This window comes from Colossoma macropomum, unplaced genomic scaffold, assembly GCF_904425465.1.
Source record: "Colossoma macropomum unplaced genomic scaffold, Colossoma_macropomum, whole genome shotgun sequence".
NCBI classification, from domain to species: Eukaryota; Metazoa; Chordata; class Actinopteri; order Characiformes; family Serrasalmidae; genus Colossoma; species Colossoma macropomum.
This window is the reverse complement of record NW_023494796.1, coordinates 5,252,505-5,273,744: the sequence shown is the minus strand read 5'-3', so window position 1 is coordinate 5,273,744 and position 21,240 is coordinate 5,252,505. Positions and strand designations below refer to the sequence as shown.

At 40.4% G+C, this 21,240-nt stretch overlaps 2 protein-coding genes across 2 annotated transcripts; both read right to left on the bottom strand.

The window, feature by feature from the left end:
• Positions 1-1,065: 1,065 nt before the first annotated feature.
• On the bottom strand, positions 1,066-4,813 carry LOC118817142 (tripartite motif-containing protein 16-like). Its single transcript, XM_036583856.1, has 6 exons — positions 4,247-4,813; positions 3,846-3,941; positions 3,184-3,417; positions 2,077-2,230; positions 1,797-1,856; positions 1,066-1,589 (listed from the first exon to the last, which is right to left on the bottom strand). Exons 1-6 carry the CDS (start codon positions 4,811-4,813, stop codon positions 1,066-1,068), a joined length of 1,635 nt encoding a protein of 544 aa, XP_036439749.1.
• A 2,985-nt stretch (positions 4,814-7,798) lies between these two features.
• Positions 7,799-18,972, bottom strand: LOC118817141 (tripartite motif-containing protein 16-like). Its single transcript, XM_036583855.1, has 5 exons — positions 18,418-18,972; positions 16,106-16,201; positions 15,588-15,821; positions 14,979-15,132; positions 7,799-8,322 (listed from the first exon to the last, which is right to left on the bottom strand). Exons 1-5 carry the CDS (start codon positions 18,970-18,972, stop codon positions 7,799-7,801), a joined length of 1,563 nt encoding a protein of 520 aa, XP_036439748.1.
• Between the last annotated feature and the right edge of the window lie 2,268 nt (positions 18,973-21,240).

The window sequence follows — 21,240 nt, the reverse complement described above, 5'->3', positions numbered from 1 at the left end:
AATGTCAACCGGGTGTCCACTGCTTGATCACCTTCTAGACCAGTTTGACCATCATTGAGCCTCCTGCTGTACAATGCTGTGCAAACCTCACCTGCATGAACTAACCCTCCTGATAATACTGCTGCTGCACATACCCGAATTTAGCCAGAGCCATTGCTTCACCTTCTGTTCCCCTTTTCTGTATTTAATATTTTATACTAATGTTTAAACCTTCTTCTCTGCTCATTTCGCTCTTATGTTATTGTTTGCCAGAGGAGGATGAGTTCCCCGTCTGAGGAGTAGTTCATCTCAAGGTTTCCTCCTCTTGCTTTAGGGAGATTTTCCTTGCCACTGTCGCCATTGGCGACACTTATGGGGACTTAGATCCGGTTTTTCCTGTAAAGCTTCTTTGTGACAACACCCGTTGTACAAAGCGCTATATAAATAAACTTTGACTTGACTTCTTGAGTTGTTGCACTATTTGGCTGCACAGTCTTTCACAGAGTGGTGAAGTCCTCCCCATCTTCTGAAAGACTCAGCCTTTCTGAGATGTTATTTTTATACTTAGTCATGTATATATTATTTTTAGAATTGCACAACTTTAGCAGTCTCTTGTTACCCTTGTCCCAAAAAAGAATTTCTCAATTTCAGTATTTGATATTTAATTTTTGTACTATTTTCAATTAAACATTTTTGGTTTTAAATGATTTGCATCATTGCATTGTATTTTTATTTACATTTTGCACAGCATCCCAACTTCTTGGAAAATTTGGTTGTTTGGAAAAATAGAAAAAAAAAGATTTTTTAAAAATTAGGGAACTTCTAGCTTTTGTACTTTTGTATTTTGCTAATTCGTAAACTTTTATCAGCCTCCTCTACAAATATGTAAAGAATGTAAATCACTTGTTTGAAAGATGATGGTGACTAAAAGTTTTGCACTAATTTTAATATGATTTCTCAGTAAAAACACATTTGTTTCCTTATGTTGTTTAGGTGCATCTTTACACTACATTAGATAATAATTCGACAACAAACAGGAAGTCTACATTTTCATTGGTTCTACTTCATTGGTGAACTCACCAGCACTCATAAGTCACAAATTCTTAAGGTTGAATCACAGTTGATCTTAAACCCGGCGTAGAGAGGTCTATTGAACTTGGTCTTGACTTTGTGTAGGAGGGTCATTGTGTCAGAAACGCTGTAGAAGGACAGAGTTCCTGCCTCGTGATCCAAATATACTCCTATTCTAGAGCAATTGGGCACTTTGGGGACTTCAGACTTATTATCGTTGTGCCAGAAGTGCCAGTTTTTTTCAGTGAATCTTAATCTCCATGATTGATGATTACGGCCAAACAGACTGTCCAAACCAGCCCTCTGTAGCCCTTTATAAGCCATTGCTATAGAGACCCCAAGCTTCCCACTCCACTCCAACTCCCAGTAACAGCATCCTGCCAGACCCTCTCTGCACAGAACCTGCTCATATTCAACAAATCTCTCTGGATGACTAGGGTGCAAAGTGCCTTCCTTACTGCAGGTCACCTTTTTGTTCCCTTCAGAGAGCCACAGTAGCCGGTTTGTTGTGTTGGTGTCCAGGGTGAGCTGGCAGGAATCTGAAAATGAGAGAAAAATATCGTAAATTATTATTGCCATAATTGTTGGTTTTCCTTCACTGCAAGATTTAGAAATTAACCCATTTTGAGTGCCGCTTTACTAGACGTTTCAATTAACAAACCCAAATAGTTAGAAGTAGTAATATGAATACATGTGTTTGTGTGTGTGCACTTGCTGATATCACTGGTGTCAGTGCTGGAACTCACGTTGGAGAAACTCCTCTCTGGTTCTGGGTTCAGGCTTCTTAAGTATTTCAACAGCCTTAACTTTGAAGACAAGAGTAAACACACACAAAGTTACCAAATACAGACAACATGACGTTATATATTCTTCAAACCACCCACTGCGTTATATATTGGACTTGTACATTGTCTTTGAGATGCTTGAGACGGGTGCTATCTCAATTAAACACGTTTTAATTTATTCATCTTCAATTAATGATCATATGTACTTTTTTACTGATTGACATTGATGGGATGTTCTTACCTTCTTTGTCTATCCTGCCAATGGTCACTGTGCTGAAATCTTCTAGTTGGTCTTTAAGCTCACTGAGAGATTTCTCTACATCTGCAAAGGTGCTGTTATCACTGAGGGTGGGCAAGTCTTTAGCCTCGATAGGGGCAGACAGAGACTGGAAACTCTGCAGAGAAAGGCAAACTCATCATGGAAACGGACACACGTCACATTACAGAAGTACAGTTAATACTGTAGCAGTTTTACAACTAACTCAAGTCCTAACCCACTTGAGAATCTAAGGGACAAGGGACAATCAAACAACCAGAGTTTGAGAATCTGTCATCAAACTCTGTTGGAAATTACTCATGTCAGGCAAATGTATACCCTTTTTATCTTGTCCTATTTTAAATCATATCTACGTGTAACAGGCCAGAACCAGCCAGACGCTCACGGTAAAAATAAGAAATGAGGCTTTCCTTGTACAGGACTTGTAATCAGTGAACAGGCGTGGGTCAGATCAAAAAAGGCAAAAGACAAAAAAGGACAAACATAACAAAGGCAACCAGATCCAAAAGGGCAAAGACAAAAAGGCAAAGTCAGAAAATCCAGCAACAAGGCCAAATACATGACGGCAAACACAGGAAACACGTAGTAGTTCTACAAAAAGGAACAATACCTCACAACTCGTCTCGTCTAAAGCCCGAGCTTACACACTAAATTATTCATATGACACTTGAAACAGGTGCAACATATAAGTCTTCTGGTGATGCAAATGGTGATTGGAGGAAGGAGAAATTAGGCAGTTCAGCAGATACATGATCTCCCATGGAGTCCATGTGTAAGTTGGAGCCGGAGGAATGCGTAACACCACGTATGTCCTTTTTGTGAATAACTCCTAACAGATTTTTATTTTTATTCACCACAATTATAAGAAATTTCCATGCCTACTTCTTTTTGTGACTTAAGTCGAGAAAACTTGTTAGCAATCTAGCTAGTCAGGTCTAAAGGGTCTTTAGGAAGAAAGTTTGTGTAGTTGTTAATCCTGCTATGATGCCCCTCAAATAATAAGAGTAAGAGGAGGTGTTAATGGCAAAGTTGAACCACTGCTGTAGGGGAGCAGATAGTATGTGATGTTACCTGGAGGAAGTGAATGTGATCATGTGTTTGTAAAAGCTCCTCAATCTCATCGGTTCTCCTCTTGAGATCAGCAATCTCCTGCTCCAGTTCCTCCAGGAGAATTTCAGCTTGCCTCACTGAAGCCCTCTCCTGAGCTTTGATCATCTCCACCACTTCAGACTGTTTTCTCAAAAGGAAGGATAAATGCTCACTGAAGATCTTTTCAGTACACTCTATGGCCACCTGTGCCGAGGACTGTAAGAAGAAAGAGAAGAAAGACCCAATTTAGAATTAGATAACTGCTCTTTTAAGGTCATTATATCTTGAAAGAAGTATTATTTAGTACTAAAACACCATTTCTTAGTTTCTGTGCATACACACTTTGAACAGACACTGTGCCGCCAGTCTTTAGGCACAAACTCTGCAGCCACCAGTCCAGACCCACACTAACTAAACCACACCCTGACACAGTAAACACCAGCAACATATACACATCTCCTACAAGTGGCAGCCGCCACAATATATTTAGCTGTTGGTTTATTCACTGTGAGATGTGGGTCACTTTTCTCCAAATGGGCCTCACTAAAATGAGAAACAGCTATTTTTGATCAGGGAAACTAATTTTATAGTACTTCGGTGTACTGCTTATTGAGAGGGAATCAAAGTCACCTGGTAAAGATTACCTTGTGAGATTCTACAGCCCTCTTCAACATTCGAAGGTCAGTTTCCTTATCCATGATCCTCTGTAGGAACTCAGACTTAATATTCCAGAGCTGCTTCTATAGAATAACAACATGACAATGCATGAATATTAGTTTTTTATGTCTTTATATGCTCAGTTTCACTACATATAAACGTTAGTGTAAGACTGAAGGATATTTGAGGATATCTGACAAGTGAAACCAAAACTGTATTTTTATAAAGAACATAATCTTGGTGGGTGGCTCAGACATTGTGCTGCCGAAAGTACAAAAGACAGTTTATAATTTAACATTGTATGTGTTGCTGTATGTGGTGAAAAGCACATTAAAGGTTAAAAGCAACATATTACACAGGCTTGCTTCAAATCAAATACATGGGATACCTGTTTTTCCTCTCTGTAAGCTGCAGCAGTTGCCACCTTATGCCTTTTATGTTTGTCTATTGCACAAACAACGCAAATGCAGAGCTGGTCAGTATGACAGAAAACCTCCAGAGGTTTCTGATGTAGAGAGCAGACCCTCTCCTGGAGTTGTTTGGTGGCTTGGACCAAGCTATGGTTCTTAAAGGCAGGAGATTCGTGGTGAGGTCGGAGGTGAGTCTCACAGTAAGAAGCCAGACAGACCAGGCAGGACTTCACGGCTTTCTGTTTCCTCCCAGTGCAGAAATCACACTCTACGTCTCCAGGTCCAGAGGCCGGTGCGTTCAACATCGTCTTTATTTTCTCCACCATTTCAGCAATAAGTGTGTTCTTGTTGAGAGCAGGTCTTGGAGTGAAGGTCTGTCTGCATTGTGGGCAGCTGTATCCCCCTCTCTGAACATGATCCCAGTAGTTCTTGATGCACATCATACAGTAGCTGTGTCCACAGGGAATAGTCACTGGCTCCTTCAGCAGGTCCAGACAAATTGGACAGTTGAAAGAGTTCTGATCATTTGAACTAGCCTCTGCCATTTCCGAGCTTCCACTCATACCACTGCAGAGGGAGATCTGACAAAATCATATTTGTTTTGGGAAATTCATGCAAGGATGTGGCTTCTTGGTCCAACCGGTTGGGTGAGGTTTTGCTATGTTGTCCAAGGACAATAACACATTTCCTTCTAATGCACTTCTTTTAGAATACAACAATGACTGGAAAAAAGCTGCAATAACTGGACAGAAGAAAAGCATTTATTTTCTATTTTGCTTAATTAGAATTTTACATAAGAGAGTTACCAGTTCATTATGTACTCACTCTCTCACAAGTGGGTAGTGGGCATCGTGCACGTTATACACCATGTGACTGTCTGAGATATGAATCAGCTACTAGCAGATTGTTTACTCCACCTTGGAGTAAAATGAGTTAGCAGAAACATCTGTCATCCTGGACTTCATGAACAACTATTTTTTTTATGGTTTACTGAGAATGGACCTCATTCACCGACTGTTGAAGAAGTTTCGTCTTAAAACCCACTTAGACTTATTCTTAGAACCTTTCTCAAAAACACATTTAAGAAGAAACTGAGCAGTAACTAGAAAGTGAAAGTTGATAATAAAATAAATAAAAAGATTGTAAAACAAAAACTAGCAGCAACTGGCATGGAGGTGGTTAGAGACTGAAAGCTTAAAATGTTCATGTGACACCAGTGAGCAAAGCTTTAAGAGATTCCTTTAATAAATTCCAGCTCTTTTAGAAGTAGTTGCAGATGCATATCTGTATATCACATCACCATAATAGAGAATAGCATTGCTTCAACAATCTTTTTCATTGTATGCATTGGAAAACATATTTTGTTTATAGGTCAGCTTATTTATATTATATTTATGTATATATACCTAATATATACACATGTCAGATCCCTTCAAACTTGTGATTTTAAACGTGTTAAAATGTCCAAGTTTCTGGAAAACAGCGCAAATTTAGTTATCTCAACATCTAAGACTAGTTTATGACCATAAAAGTCGGATTGTAAGGCATTAAAATAACATTGTAACACAGTATAGTCAGCTAAGCAGTACAGAATGGAGACATCAGCATATTAATGTAGTTTGCAATCAACAATGGAGGTGGCAATGCCATTAACTTGAATTTTGAATAATACTGGTCCACATGTGGAACCTTGAGGGATCCCCTTAGTTACCATCAGTAGCTCTGATTTACTTTATTCCAGGAGCACACATTGCTGTCTATCAGAGAGATCATTTGTAATCCTAGTTGGTAGCTCTGTGGTCAAAACCAATATTTTGTAGGGTTTTTTTAAGTACAGAATGATCAACTGTTTCAGAGGCTTTAGAGAGATTAATGAAAATGACTGCACAGTGCTTATTCCTATCAGTGGAAGTGAAAAGATCATTTAAGATAAGTGTAGAAGCAGAGACTGTGCTATGCTTTTCTCTACAATCAGATTGGTAAACAAACAAAGCTACATTTTCATAAAGAAATGTGTAAAGTATATCATTCACTATGGATTCTAAACGTTTAGCTAAGCATGACAGTTTTGAGAGGGGTCTAAAGTTATTCCACTCACTGGCTACTTACCTACCTTGTGCTTTGATGGAGGAGCCAGAGACATTTCTATAGTTAGTGATCAAATTGTAGACTAACGGGAGGGACAATAAAGGATTGGTGATGTATAGTAAGATGTCATCAGCACAAAAATACACTTTATGGTGGTATTATTATGACTGTATACATGAGACTTCATAGCACTGTGTAACGGAAGAGGCCAGGGGCCTTTTCGATGAAAAGGCGAACAGTACCGGGGAGAATGGGCATCCTTGTCAAGTCCCTCTTGTAATTGTAGATATATGGCTACTGGTTAAAACAGAGGCAGTGGGCAAACTGTCTAAAATACAAAGTATTTGAGGGAGGTGAGGACAAAGCACCACTCTGTCCTGTGTCACTTTCAGTTTATGTGCCTGTATTTATTGCATGTTAGCTGTCTGTTTGGGTTTGCAGGTCAAAAACATAGCCAACTTTTTCATATCAAAATGGCCCCAACATCATCAACACAATGGCCATAAACTGACAGAGACAAAATCAAAGAAGACCCTGTCAAATATTTGCAGTATCTCAACATAGAAAAAACAAACTGGAATCTCCCCGAGGCCCATTTGAAACTTGAAAATGCTTTCTGAATTTGTAGAAGGCTGTCCTAGATGCTTAAAATTGTGGTAGTAGTTTACTATTTAATGGGTAATTTGTTTTTGAGTAAGAGGAAAGTGTTTAAAAATGTCTTTCAAGATATAATTTTATTTATTCATTCAAATATTTAAAATTAAGATGAAGAATAATTGTAAATGTTTACAAATCAGTTTATCATTACCTGACCACACTGTCATCATCATCACAGTGCATATTTTTGTCATTTTTTACATAACTGCTCTCAATAATTGAGCTAAAGAGCTTTAATGTCAAAAATGTTGTAGTTAGTAAACTATTGACATGGTAAAGAAAACATGATAACATTTAAATGCATTTAAGTTATTTAAATTAGCTTTTTAAAGGGCAGTGTTTGCATTTTCAAGAATTTTTCAATGTTTCAAAAATCCCTTAAAATATCAAATTACATTCCAGAACATTACAAAAGTTTTAGCAGACTGAGTTTGATGAATTTTCATTTTTCAAAATTTGATCAGTCAGATGTGTCTTTACACAATACAGAATTATTTTTATTACAATCAGTAAAGAAATAACAGCAATAAGAATAGTTAGATGGTGTAAGTCTCTTTTGGTTGAAATTTGGTAATGTTTTAATGTTTTTGTGTCCTTCTACAAATGTTTTAGCACAAATAACGCAGTTTAAGAAATTATTTGTCAGAGTTTGAAGCAGCCAAATGTTTTGTAATTTTGTAAAATAGTTTCTTTTTCCAGCCTCATCCACAATGTCCAATAATTTGACAACAAACAGGACGTCTACATTTTCATTGGTTCTACTTCATTGGTGAACTCACAATCATTCATAAGTCACAAATTCTTAAGGTTGAATCACAGTTGATCTTAAACCCGGCGTAGAGAGGTCTATTGAACTTGGTCTGGACTTTGTGTAGGAGGGTCATTGTATCAGAAACGCTGTAGAAGGACAGAGTTCCTGCCTCGTGATCCAAATATACTCCTATTCTAGAGCAATTAGGCACTTTGGGGACTTCAGACTTATTATCGTTGTGCCAGAAGTGCCAGTTTTTTTCAGTGAATCTTAATCTCCACGACTGATTATCACGACCAAACAGACTGTCTGAACCAGCCCTGTTCATCTCTTTATATGCCACTGCTATAGAGACCCCAAGCTTCCCACTCCACTCCACCTCCCAGTAACAACGTCCTGCCAGACCCTCTCTGCACAGAACCTGCTCATGCTCGACAAATCTCTCTGGATGACTAGGGTACGAAGTGCCTTCTTTATTGCAGGTCACCCTTCTGTTCTCTTTAGAGAGCCACAGTAGCCGGTTTGTTGTGTTGGTGTCCAGGGTGAGCAGGCAGGAATCTGATAATGAAGGGAAGATATGGAGTTAGATTTAAGCCAAACAGTACCATATTTGTTAATTGTGATTTGAAGGTTTTCAATACAGATTTATCAAAGTGCAACTGAAAAAAATTAGTTGCGTGAGTCATTTTGGGGTCTTAGATCATTCAGTTCCATTTTCAGATGTGCAAACTTGCATTTTGCCTACAATTTGTACTTTTCATTCATTCATATCCACTTGTACAAGTCTGTGATTCAGTTTGCCACGAGCAAACCTTTGGCCCCTGTACCTTACTTTATGTCTGAATTGTAGTACAGTTTGAGAACATGAAAGTAAAAAGGAAGATCTGAACTTTACCCACAATCTTTGTGTTATGTTCATTTAGATTAACTTGGGCATGTTTGCATCTTATTTCCTTACATGCAAAGTTTTCATAGTGTTGTTTCACCCATAGACATGCACATGAAAACGTTGCACTGACCGCTAGATCAGGCATCAATATCACCACCATATTGGTCTGGGCAACTTGTCAAAACTCTAAGAACACTGTACTGAAAACAAGATGTCTGAGTTACGTGCAGCTCAGCGTTGTACAAACCGTCACCCCTCAGTTCATTTTAAATGAGCTCGGGCCCAGAGAGAGTGGCAGCATTTCTCAATGATGTTTATAATATGGTTTCTTCTTTGCATTTTAGAGTTTTAACTTGGATTTGTGGATGCAGTGATAAACTGTTTTCACAGACAGTGGTTTTCAGAAGTGTTTCTGTGCCCATGCAGTGATTTCCACTACAGAATCATGTCTGTTTTTAATGCAGTGCTGTCTGAGGGCCCAAAGATCACGGCCAGCAAATACTGGTTTTTGGCCTTGTCCCTTACATACAGAGATTTCTCCAGATTCTCTGAATCTTTTAATGATATTCTGTACCGTAGATGATGAAAAGCAAAAGTTCTTTGCTATTTTACACTGAAAAATGTTATTTTTGAATTGTTGCACTATTTGATCGTGCAGTCTTTCACAGACAGTAGTGAACGCCTCCTAATCTTTACTTCTGAAAGACTCCGCCTCTCTGGGATGATCTTTTTATACCCAGTCATGTTACTGACCTGTTGACAACCAACCACCAGGTGTTTCTTTTAACATTACACAACTTTACCAGCCCTTTGTTGCCTCCGTCCCAACTTTTTTGGAATGTGTTGTTGGCATCAAATTCAAATGGGCACGTTTTTCAATAAACCATAAAATTTCTCAGTTTCAACATTTGATATGTTGTCTTATTTTCAATTAAATGATTTACACATCATTGAATTTTGTTTTTATTTACATTTTGCACAGCATCTCAACTTTTTTTGCAAATGGAGTTTTTGGTTTTTATTTAGTATTTCATAGTGAAATAATTGTGTTCTAACTGGGAGAACAAGAAAAGCTAAAATGATGGGGATGTAAAAAAGAAAAATGAAGCTTCATGTCTGCCAGGTTCTTATGCAAATTTTCCATTCCATATGAAATAATTTGCTTAATTTAAGATGAAACCAAAAATAAGAAACCAACTTTAGTATCATTCTACAAGTATTAGCCAAAAAAAGTAAGCCAAATCCATTCTTGAACAATGAGTTTTTCAAATCATTATGACAATGAATTCATTTCCACCATTTAACTAATTCATTTCATGAGAGCCTAACGCTGATACACACTCCTCTCTTCAGCGTCTGGCAGCGATTAGAATAAGACTCAAAATAACTGCAGGCAAAACTTTTTTTGTGCTCTGAATATAAAAACAACTTGTTGAAATCATTTGAAAAACGTGAATGATATGGTGCTTTTTATCCAGAAAAAAACTCAGCTCCTCTGTTTACTTGTATTTGTTTAAAGGCCAACCTTGTCCAAACCAATATGGCGGCCACATCACAGCAACAGGCTGAAGCAGCCAATGTGGTGTCTATGGATATATGTCTATGGAAATTTTGGTCACTTCTGGGCCATGATTGCTTGACAGTCTTCACAATAAAAGACTTGTCCTTGTTCCATCAAAGAATGTATTGAACTGAATGCATAGAACTGCCCCTTGAACATGCCTTCTGGGTTGGTCCGATGCTAGAGAGTGCTTCCGAGTGAGTCCAAAATAAATGGGAAATGAACTGTAATTTGTAAATGATTATCATTTCAAGTCTTTTTGCCCCATTCACCTCCTTTCAATAAGGACTCGTTTGGGTGCCCTATTTTAGCAATTTTGTAATTTAATAGGAGCAATAAGAGGTAGCTGGGCTTCTGGCTGAGGTTCTATCTGGTTACCAGCTCACACTGAATCTGGCCCTCTCATCAGGAGATCACGAATTCGATCCCTGGTGATGCTACAGCTGTCCGTGGCCAGGAGTCCAAGAGAGCACAATTGGCCTCGCTGTCTCCAGGTGAGTAGGATGGCCCCCCGTCTCCCCCATCACTCAGCATAATGCTAGTCAAGCAGGTGTCTGTTAGCTGATGTAACAGAACTGGCGGTTGGCGCTTTCCTCTGAGCGCGTTCGGCTGACCAATGACGTTGCGTGAGCGGCAGTTTGAAAAGATGCAGTGGCACTTCACTGGTCTCGGAGAAAGCCTGTGCTAGCCTCGCCCTCCTAGCGCGAAAACAGTGAAGACAGCGTCTTTTATTGTGAAGAGTTTCACGAGAGTCATGACCTGGAAGTGACCATAGTGGAAACTTCACACATGATTCTGAAGGAGGTGCAACAACACTGGGAAAAGTTTGCATGTAAGTCTGAATAATTGTATCACAAAAATCGTGGGTTAATTTCATATCTGCTTTTTTTTTACTTTCATGTGCACAAACTGGAATACAGCTACAATTGAGGCTTTACAGGTACAGATTTCCAGGCACACTTTACATTTGTGATTTTGGTAGCCGTCCAAAAATAGTGCCAAAAGTTTGAACTTATCAAACTGAAACACAAACTTTTACATTGATCTGAATGAATGAAAAGTACAAAAAATTACGCAGAATTTGCACATCTGAAAATGGAACTGAATGACCCCAGAATTACTCACATAACTAATTTTTTACAGTTGCACTGTAATAAATAACATTTAAAAGCTGATGTATGCCTTCAAATCACAATTCACAAATATGACACATTTTGGTTAAAGTTCATTGAAAAACATTATAATCCATTGCAAGATCTATAAATTTTGTCTTATTATTTGTCTTATTGTTATCTTATTGTTGATACTGGCCCTGTTTCATACTAGTGACATCCAGTGTGCAAAATACCCCCTTGTATTTGGGGGGTCCCATGTTTGCTTTCTTCTCCAGCGTTGACTAACTGAGATCTTCCTCGTCTCCTCTTCTGTAGAGTCTCTGTTCTAGTGCGGTTCTGCGCTCTTCCTCACAGTAACTGAGATCTTCCTCGTCTCCTCTTCTGTAGAGTCTCTGTTCTAGTGCGGTTCTGCGCTCTTCCTCACATTAACTGAGATCTTCCTCGTCTCCTCTTCTGTAGAGTCTCTGTTCTAGTGCGGTTCTGCGCTCTTCCTCACAGTAACTGAGATCTTCCTCATCTCCTCTTCTGTAGAGTCTCTGTTCTAGTGCGGTTCTGCGCTCTTCCTCACATTAACTGAGATCTTCCTCGTCTCCTCTTCTGTAGAGTCTCTGTTCTAGTGCGGTTCTGCGCTCTTCCTCACAGTAACTGAGATCTTCCTCGTCTCCTCTTCTGTAGAGTCTCTGTTCTAGTGCGGTTCTGCGCTCTTCCTCACAGTAACTGAGATCTTCCTCGTCTCCTCTTCTGTCTTCAGTGTGTGAAATGAGGAACAGTCACTCTTCACTCCAAACTCTTGGGAAACTGGGCGAGTTTTCAGATTTACAGATCTGCTGCAGCTCATTGTAAAGTTTTTCAGAGGAATCTGGGCAAAGTTACAGTTTCTAGGCTAGAACCAACTGGGTGAGACAGTCTGCTACAGCGCCACCCTGAGGCAGAGCAGTGCTGCAGCTCTAGTTAGATAAGAACACCAAAGACAGAAGCTGATTGTGGGTGAAGCAGATAAACAAAGAGCTTCACTGAGTTTGTGTTTGAGTGTCTATTTTTCCTGAATGGACAACATGAAGTCATAATAAGCTTATTTTCAGGGACCCCCAGAATTTGGATTTTGACACATTCAGAGGGTCCAAGAGGTTAATTAGGGGGTCATCGACCCCACCCCAGGACCACCGGTATTTTGCACCTTGGTGCCGTCTCATATTGTAGTACAGGTGTGTATCTGTGAGTGTGCATGCATAGGTGTCAGTGCTGGAACTCACACTGTAGAAACTCCTTTCTGGTTGTGGGTTCAGGCTGCTTAACGATTTCAACAGCCTTAACTTTGGAGACAGAATAGACCATTTTGTCACCAAACAAAGACACCATGGCATCAAATACTTTTCAAAGCATTAAGTTATGAATGTGATCAATCAAATTATTAAGTAATTATGAAATGAGCAGTACTGTGCAAACTTAAGAAATCGCCCTTCTTTTATTAAATTCCCAGTCAAAACAGGCATTCAGTACAAGTTACTCATTTTAGAGGATTGAGGAAAAAATGATTAGATACTTCTCCAAAGTTCAGTCTTAGAAATTGGTTGATAATTTTCTGCTTCTTATTATCCAAGTAATCCCAATGACTAATTTAGATGTGTAGAAACCTCACCCCACATCTCAGATGTTCAGTTGTAGCATAACTGCCAGGCTCACAGCAGGTAAAAGAGGCCCAAATCTGATTTCTCAACAAATCTGATTTGTTTGTTTAGATGTTCACATTATCTTTTTTAATGCGACTTGTATGCTACAATAGTCTGAACAGATCGGCTCCTAAACTGACCTGCATGCGCAAAAGAGCAGTGCTTCCTGTGGCTCATCCAGAGGTAAACAATCACGACTGCCAACGAACGCCAGTCGCTCCCGGAGGATCAGCTTCATCTTCACCAGCATCACAGGAGCCATCCTGAAGCTTCACTGACTGACAGCTGAGCTCATCACCCAGAATGTGTCCGAGCCGTAAAAAGGGCGCGGTCACTTCTTTGGTTCGCGTCCTCGGATTCTTTAAACTCTGCTTTCAGACTTTTAACTGTTCTTTGACGCTGCAGCCTCGTTCTCCTGCGGCCACGTTCGGACACTTCTTTAGAAATCTCTGCAAACACGGAGGGTTTTGGTTGAGTCTCTAATAGTTTTTAAGTACAGAAATATCAGCCTAAATGTTTATGAGTCTCAGCAGCGCAAAATTATGGCGAATGTGAAGTTGGATTGAGGTAAAATCTGCAGGAATTCCGATCTGGCTGTTCAAACTGAGTCGCAGATCGGATACGTATCAGATTTTTTTACCACATATGAAAGCATCTGAAATCGGAATTGAAAATGTCAGATTCTGTGTGTTTATCTGTTCACATCTCTGTCACATATGAAGAAAAAAATCAGATTTGAGCCACGTTTATCTGCTATAGCCATAGTGTCGAGTCGTCTTCTCACAGTGGAAGGATGGACAGAAACACCTGTGGATTTATTCAGATATTTTGACATTTTGGAAACTTTTTTCCCTACTTTTTGACTTTCTTCTTCCTTATGCACGTAGATTATTTTATATCTAATCTCCTCAGAAACATCTCCTTTAGCCCTTTTACATGCTAATGAGAGAGAAAGTGTGTGAGGGGAGTTTGGGTAGCTGTTTGTGTGACTGTTAGTTTCTGTTTGAAGGGGAAATAATGACAGTGACTCCTTTGGGAGCAGCTTTTGTTGGGAGGACACGACTGTGACTGGCTGGTTTTCAGATTGGAAGGATGGAGGAGGTAAAGTGGCAGCAGAGTGGAGAAAAATACTGATAGACATCATATTGTGGTGGCTGCCACTGCTCCATGTTGCATAAGGGACTTTAGAGGTGTGGTATGCAAAGCTACACCGTATGCAACTACCTGGAATACCATAGCAACCGCCCAGCAACACCTTAGCAACCGCCTGGAATACCATAACTACCACCTAGCAGTCACCTAGCATCTACCTGGGACACCATAGCAACCACCTAGCAACATTGTAGTAATCACCTTGGATACCATGGCAACCGCCTTTTAACACCTTAGCATCTACCTGGGACACCGGAGCAACCAGCAACCTTAGCAACCACCTGGGACACCATAGTACCTGCCTAGAAACCACCTGGGATACAATACCAAACCCCTAGCAACCCCATAGCAATCACCTGTGCTACCCTAGCAACCACCTAGCAACACCTTAGCAACCACTTTGGAGACCATAGCAACCACCTTGCAACCTAGCGGGAAGTGGAAGCCATTTAAGTTGTGCAACCATTCCGCGTTTCCTTCATTAAATGTACGTTTCTAGTTATTGTTCATCTTCAGTTTGAAGTGTGTTATGCGTCATTTGTGCTTTGTTGTGTCTGGTTTCGTGGCTATAGGTGGTCTTTTTCACGTTCAGGCTGGTTGATTGAGGCTTTTCTGCCTGGTTCTAAATAAAAGAGCAATGTGTCGAGCAGAAATGATAGACTCTTCTGCATGACGCCACAGTATTACTCAACGTTGGGAGCTTTTGTGTGATTTTTTGTTAAATTTGTTTCCTTGTTTTTGTATCCGACACTGAAAAATGAATAACTTCTACTGACCTGAAGTGAAATAAATAAAAAAGGGGGTCTTCGGAGAATGTTCTCCCTCACCTTCTCCGGCTACCCTGCCAACGATCAGCTCAGTGAAATCTTCTAGTTGCTTTTTTAGCTCATTGAGAGTCTTCCCCACATCCTCAAAGGTGTTGCGTGGACTGAAGGCGATGGGCGAGTATTCAGCGGGAGGGGCAGAGAGAGGCTGGAAGCTCTGTAGGGAGCAACACGTTCATCACAAGAAGTAAAACAGATCAGATTACAGAAGAACAGTTTTCACAGCAGTTTCACAAAACTTTAAAAGCCTGTAGATCTCAGGGAGCTTCCAGGAAGGACTGAAAACACCCCACCCAGAAAGGTATAGAGGTCAGTGTTCTCTGTGTCTTACAGGGCCCCTATTCACAAAATGATTTGTGGTGAGGAATACATGACTAATGTATGCACTGGCAAATGAGATGGAGCAAAACACTGGGCACTGATAAGATTGCTAGATAAATGGTAACAGTTCAAGTTTATGTTGGTTTATACTGGTCTTGTTCTGGTGTAGCTGGTTACCCTGCATGGTGGTCATGCTGGTTGACCAGCATCCCAGCATCCAAAACACATCACTAGTATGACTGGTGGTCATCTATCCTGGTTTTTCTAGCAGAGTCGAGTCAGTGAAGTTACCTGGAGGAAGTGAATGTGATCATGTGTTTGTAAAAGCTCCTCAATCTCATCAGTTCTCCTCTTGAGATCAGCGATCTCTTGCTCCAGTTTCTCCTGGAGAACTTCAGCTTGTCTCACTGCAGCCTTCTCCTGAGCTTTGATCATCTCCACCGTCTCAGACTGTTTTCTCAAAAGGAAGGATGTGAGCTCAGTGAAGATCGTCTCAGTGTACTTCATCGCTACCAGCGTCGAGGACTGTTAGAAGAGAGAGGTAAGTAAGAAGGGTCCATCAGAATCTGATGAGCATTGGGTGACTCCCAAGCTGGATTCATTGGTTAAGGAATCCAGGTTAAGGTGTTCTTGGGCTTCTTAATGCACTTATTCAATGTACTGGAAGAAGAGCCAGAACATCATATACACAATTTCTGAGCTAACATTTTCAACAAGCAGCACCGCGATCATTTAAAAGAACCCAAATGAATGGTGTGTCCTTGTTCTGCTTATTCAGAGGAAGTCAAAGTCGCCCGGTTATATCTTACCTTGTGAGACTCTACAGCCTTCCTCAGCATTCGGAGGTCAGTCTCCTTATCCTTGATCCTCTGTAAGAATATAGACTTTGTGTTCCACAGCTGCTTCTGTGAAGAAATGAACAGAATTTTGCATGAATACAACAATAAATTTATGTATATTTTTATGTCTTTACATAGGTGTAGATTTAGGGATGTGGTTGATGCTCTGTAAAGTGATCTTGAGCATACAAAACATATTGTTATTATTATTATTATTATTTTTATTACTATTATTTAATGTTTAGAAGATAATTAACCCCCCCCCCTCAACAATTCACCCCCAAAACATCTGGACTTTGCTCTTTAACAGTGTGGTGTGATCATTTTTAAACACCTGTGAGTTAAACAGAGAGGATCATTGGTTTAAATCAACATTTTCCATCATACGTCCTTCCCACAGCCTCAGTCAGTATCTTTCATGTCCCTTTTCTTCAGCACGATGGTCCTGGAGGGCTGGTGTCCCCCACAAATTTGTTGTTCCCCTGCTCAAACACACCCACTAAACCTGACAGTTAGTAGGTGAGTGTAATCAGGTGTGTTTGAGCTCCTACCAGGTGTTAAAGTGTCTGGTTGAGCATCAGTTTAAAGGCATTCGATATGATGAAGTAGATAAAGTGCTGTTCTAGTATCATCATTGTGCTTGTAGGCCTTTTATGTTCTAATATCATCATTGTGCTTGTAGGCCTTTTATGTTCTAGTATCGTCATTGTGCTTGTAGGCCTTTTATGTTGTAGCATCATCATTGTGCTTGTATGCCTTTATGTTCTAGTATCATTATTGTGTGTATATGCCTTTTGTGTTCTAGCAACATTTTGTACGTGTGTATGTTCTAGCGTCATCATTGTGCTTGTAGGCCTTGTATGTTCTAGCGTCATCATTGTGCTTGTAGGCCTTGTATGTTCTAGTATCATCATTGTGCTTGTAGGCCTTGTATGTTCTAGCGTCATCATTGTGCTTGTAGGCCTTGTATGTTTTAGCATCATCATTGTGCTTGTAGGCCTTGTATGTTCTAGCGTCATCATTGTGCTTGTAGGCCTTGTATGTTCTAGTATCATCATTGTGCTTGTATGCCTTGTATGTTCTAGCATCATCATTGTGCTTGTAGGCCTTGTATGTTCTAGCATCATCATTGTGCTTGTAGGCTTTGTATGTTCTAGTATCATCATTGTGCTTGTAGGCCTTGTATGTTCTAGCATCATCATTGTGCTTGTAGGCTTTGTATGTTCTAGTATCATCATTGTGCTTGTAGGCCTTGTATGTTCTAGCGTCATCATTGTGCTTGTAGGCCTTGTATGTTCTAGCGTCATCATTGTGCTTGTAGGCCTTGTATGTTCTAGCGTCATCATTGTGCTTGTAGGCCTTGTATTTTCTAGTATCATCATTGTGCTCGCACACTTTGTATGTTCCAACAACAGCACTGTGCTTGTAGGCCTTGTATGTTCTAGCATCATTGTGCTTTACACCTCATATGTTCTAGCACCATCACTGTGCTCTTACGCCTCGTATGTTCTAGTCTCATTATTTTGCTTGTACACCTTGTATGATCAACCGTCATCATGTGTATGTTCTAGCACAAAATTGTGCTTGTAGGCCTTGTATGTTCTAGTATCATCATTGTGCTTGTAGGCCTTTTATGTTCTAGCATCATCATTGTGCTTGTAGGCCTTTTATGTTCTAGCATTATCATTGTGCTTTTAGGCCTCGTATTTACTAGCATTATTTTGTCTGCCTTGTATGTTCTAGCTTCATTTTGTATGTCTTATATGTTCTAGCACCATTCTTGTGCTTGTATGCCTCGCATGTTCTAGCCTCACCATTGTGCTTGTATGCTTTGTATGTTCTAGCACCATCATTGTGCTTGTAGGCCTCGTATGCCTAGAAGGCCTTGTGCTTGCAGCGCCATCATTGTGCTTGTATGCCTTCTATGTTCTAACGTTATCAATTTGCGTGTATGCCTTTTTTATGTTCTAGCATCATTTTGTAAGCCTTGTATGTTCTAGCCTCATCACTGCACTTGTAGGCCTTGTATGTTCTAGCACTATCACTGTGCTTGTGCCCCTGTGAAGCTGAAATTAAACCACCTACGCCAAGTCCTAATGTCTTAAAGTTTCACTACATTTCAACTTCAGTGTGAGACTGAAGGTTATTTTAGAACTTGGCACAAGTGAAACCAAAACTACTGTTGACCTCACCTCCATAAACCTAGCTGAACCATCTCTGTGCTGCCGAAAGTACAAACGCCAGTCCCAGCTGAGCTCTGTCAAACCCACATTAAAGATTACCTGTTTTTCCTCTCTGTAAGCTTCAGCCGTTGCCGTCTTATGCCCTCTGTGTTCATCCACGGTACACAAAACACAGATGCAGAGCTGGTCATAGTGACAGAAAACCTCCAGAGGTTTCTGATGCTGAGAACAGACCTGGTCTTGGAGTCGTTTGCTGGCTTGGATCAGTCTGTGGTTCTTAAAGGCAGGAGATTCATAGTGAGGATGGAGGTGAGTCTTACAGTAAGAAGCCAGACAGACCAGGCAGGACTTCACGGCTTTCTGTTTCCTCCCAGTGCAGAAATCACAATCCACGTCTCCAGGTCCAGAGGCCGGTGTGTTCGCTTTCGTCTTCATTTTCTCCACCATTTCAGCAAGAAGAGTGTTCTGGTTGAGGGCAGGTCTTGGAGTGCAGGCCTGTCTGCATTGTGGGCAACCTTGTCCCCTTGTCTGATCCGAACAGTTCTTGATACACGTCATACAGCAGATATGTCCACAGGGCATAGTCACTGGGTCCTTCAGCAGGTCCAGACAGATTGGACAGTTGAAAGAGTTCTGATCATTTGAACTAGCCATTTCAGAGCTCTCACTCATACCACTGCAGAGAGAGATCTGATAAAATCACTTTCAGTTCTGAAGGTTATGCTAAAATGTGGCGTCTTGGTACAACTGGTTGGGTGAGGTTTTGAAACGTTGTCCAGGGACGACCACATTTATTCTTGAAATTTCTTCTGTAAATTGTCCAGAATACAGTTGTAAATAAATAAATGAAAAGCCCTTAAAGCCCAGTCCACACACTTAGAGTTTAAATTGAGAGCTGCATACTGAGTTACCAGTTTATTAGCTATCCAAAATGGTCCATTGTGCAAGTCATACACCATGTGACTGTCTGAGATATAAATCAGCCACCATCAGATAGTGCTCAGCTGGGAGCTGGAATGAGTAAAATGGGGTTAACTTGCTGCTAGGTGTGCCGTTCTCACCTCCCAAACATCTGTCACCCTGGACTTTTCATCAACAAATGTTTTTATGGTTTACAGAGACTGTTGAGAAAAGCAGCTACCAGCGTTCAGCAATCCTGTGGACAACAAAAGCTTTCAGGTCAGAGAAGAATGGCAAGACCGCAACCAGGCGAACCTACCTTAAAATGTACCAGAGCATCTCTAAAAAGACTACAATGGCCAAAGACCATGTCAAGTGCTTGCTGTCAACAAAGAACAAAGATGTGTATGAAATTCCACTAGGCTGTGTGGTACAGTATAGGTACAACGTCCATTATTCTGATAAGGCTAAGGGTCATTTATTCACTGATTGGTCAAATGCTATAACCACATTAAAAAAACATTAGCTGTCCAGAACCTCTGACTCTTCACATGTAACCAAATGCAGTAAATTGTGATTCAGTGCTTGAAGCTCCTCCATTGTTGCTATTGTTATTTGTGTTTAGTGTTAACGCGTGTGAGATCATGCAACCCCACGGGCTAAATAGAACTCCACCTACTTTCATGGTTCTGAGATGCAATGTGAAATAGTCACAGGTACTTGACCAAGGTACAGATAGGCCCAGTCCATTTCTTATTTCACCCCTACCCATTGTTTTCAAGTGTCACCTTGCCCCTTGGAACTGAGTTACAAGGGGTTGTGGTTCCCTACGAAATGGAACAACCCTCAAATAAAAAGAGCATCACTTCATTAACAGCTACTAGCAATGCTCTATAGGCGACCCTGCCAGTCTGCAGTGATAGCAGAGGGTAAAGTTCAGCTCCTCACTGCTGGGATTTAGTTACATTTACGACATCATAAGCCTTCAACAATAAGGGGAGCAGAACTGGGGCAAGAAGTTCCCTCACAATGTCGGAGGTAGAGGTGGGCAATTCAAGTACAGACAGTTAAATTCTCCCCAGGATTTTGTTTCAACTGTCTGGCTACTTTAATTAGCAAAGCAGTAGCAGAGGTGTCCAGACAGCTGGAATAAAATCCTGGCTATTTTTTTCTTTCTGGACTTGAACTACCCACCTCTGGGCAGAGGGGCCTTGGGCAGATTCAGCTCAGTCAAGCAAGTCTGACTGGTTTTGTTTATCATATTTAGATGAAGAAGCTGATAAATGTGGCCTTGTTGCGTCACTGCATGTGTTGTAAAAGTGCTCTACTTTTCGCTCCACACATCGAGCAGCACAATAACTGAGTTTGGCATTTTGAACAGAAATAAGAACCAACTTACATTTGTTGACGTTGCAAGTTTCCATTTTTTGTTCACTGTGAATAAGAAACTCTTCTAAGGAGTGGATCGGAAGGATTAGCCTGCTGGATGTTATAGCCATATCTACTGTCATAACTAGAGAAATGTGTTAGTCATGTGACAAACAAAGTCAGTGTATCAGTCTAGTAGTAGTGTTCCTTTGTTATGTTGGTTTTTGTTGGGGTACTTAGTACTCAGAGGCTTCTGTTATTGACCCTGAAGAAATTGTAGAACAATCCTGTGCATTTCTGGTCAGAGGCTGTTCCTCATTGTTTTAAACAAAACTTTTATCATTAAACCAAGAGAATATGTAAATTACTTAATGTTACACATAATGGGCCATAAAAAGTCATGTCATACTCAGGTTACGTTTGCTAAAGGCCAAACACAGCCATACACCCCCCATGATTTCCCCATGTCGTCGCTTTTCTTTGAATGACTAAAGAACGATTGAAATGGAAAACAATGTTTGAAAGACATTCATTTGTTCACAATCATTTGTTTACCAGCTGTGGAGCTGAGAGATGGAGACAAAAAGAGACAGCAGCCTAGCTAGTCAATTTAGCTGATTTCCTTACGATATTGTAGCGTCCTCTACTGGCTTG

Coding starts and splice junctions, on each gene's coding strand:
- LOC118817142 (XM_036583856.1), bottom strand. CDS start 4,813: ATGGCAGAGGCTAGTTCAAATGATCAGAACTCTTTCAACTGTCCAATT. Junction 2,231..3,183: donor ATCACATTCACTTCCTCCAG/GTAACATCACAT, acceptor CTTTCTCTGCAG/AGTTTCCAGTCTCTGTCTGC. Junction 1,857..2,076: donor TGGCAGGATAGACAAAGAAG/GTAAGAACATCC, acceptor TTGTCTTCAAAG/TTAAGGCTGTTGAAATACTT.
- LOC118817141 (XM_036583855.1), bottom strand. CDS start 18,972: ATGGCTAGTTCAAATGATCAGAACTCTTTCAACTGTCCAATCTGTCTG. Junction 15,822..16,105: donor AGGCTGTAGAGTCTCACAAG/GTAAGATATAAC, acceptor CTCTTCTAACAG/TCCTCGACGCTGGTAGCGAT. Junction 15,133..15,587: donor ATCACATTCACTTCCTCCAG/GTAACTTCACTG, acceptor TGCTCCCTACAG/AGCTTCCAGCCTCTCTCTGC.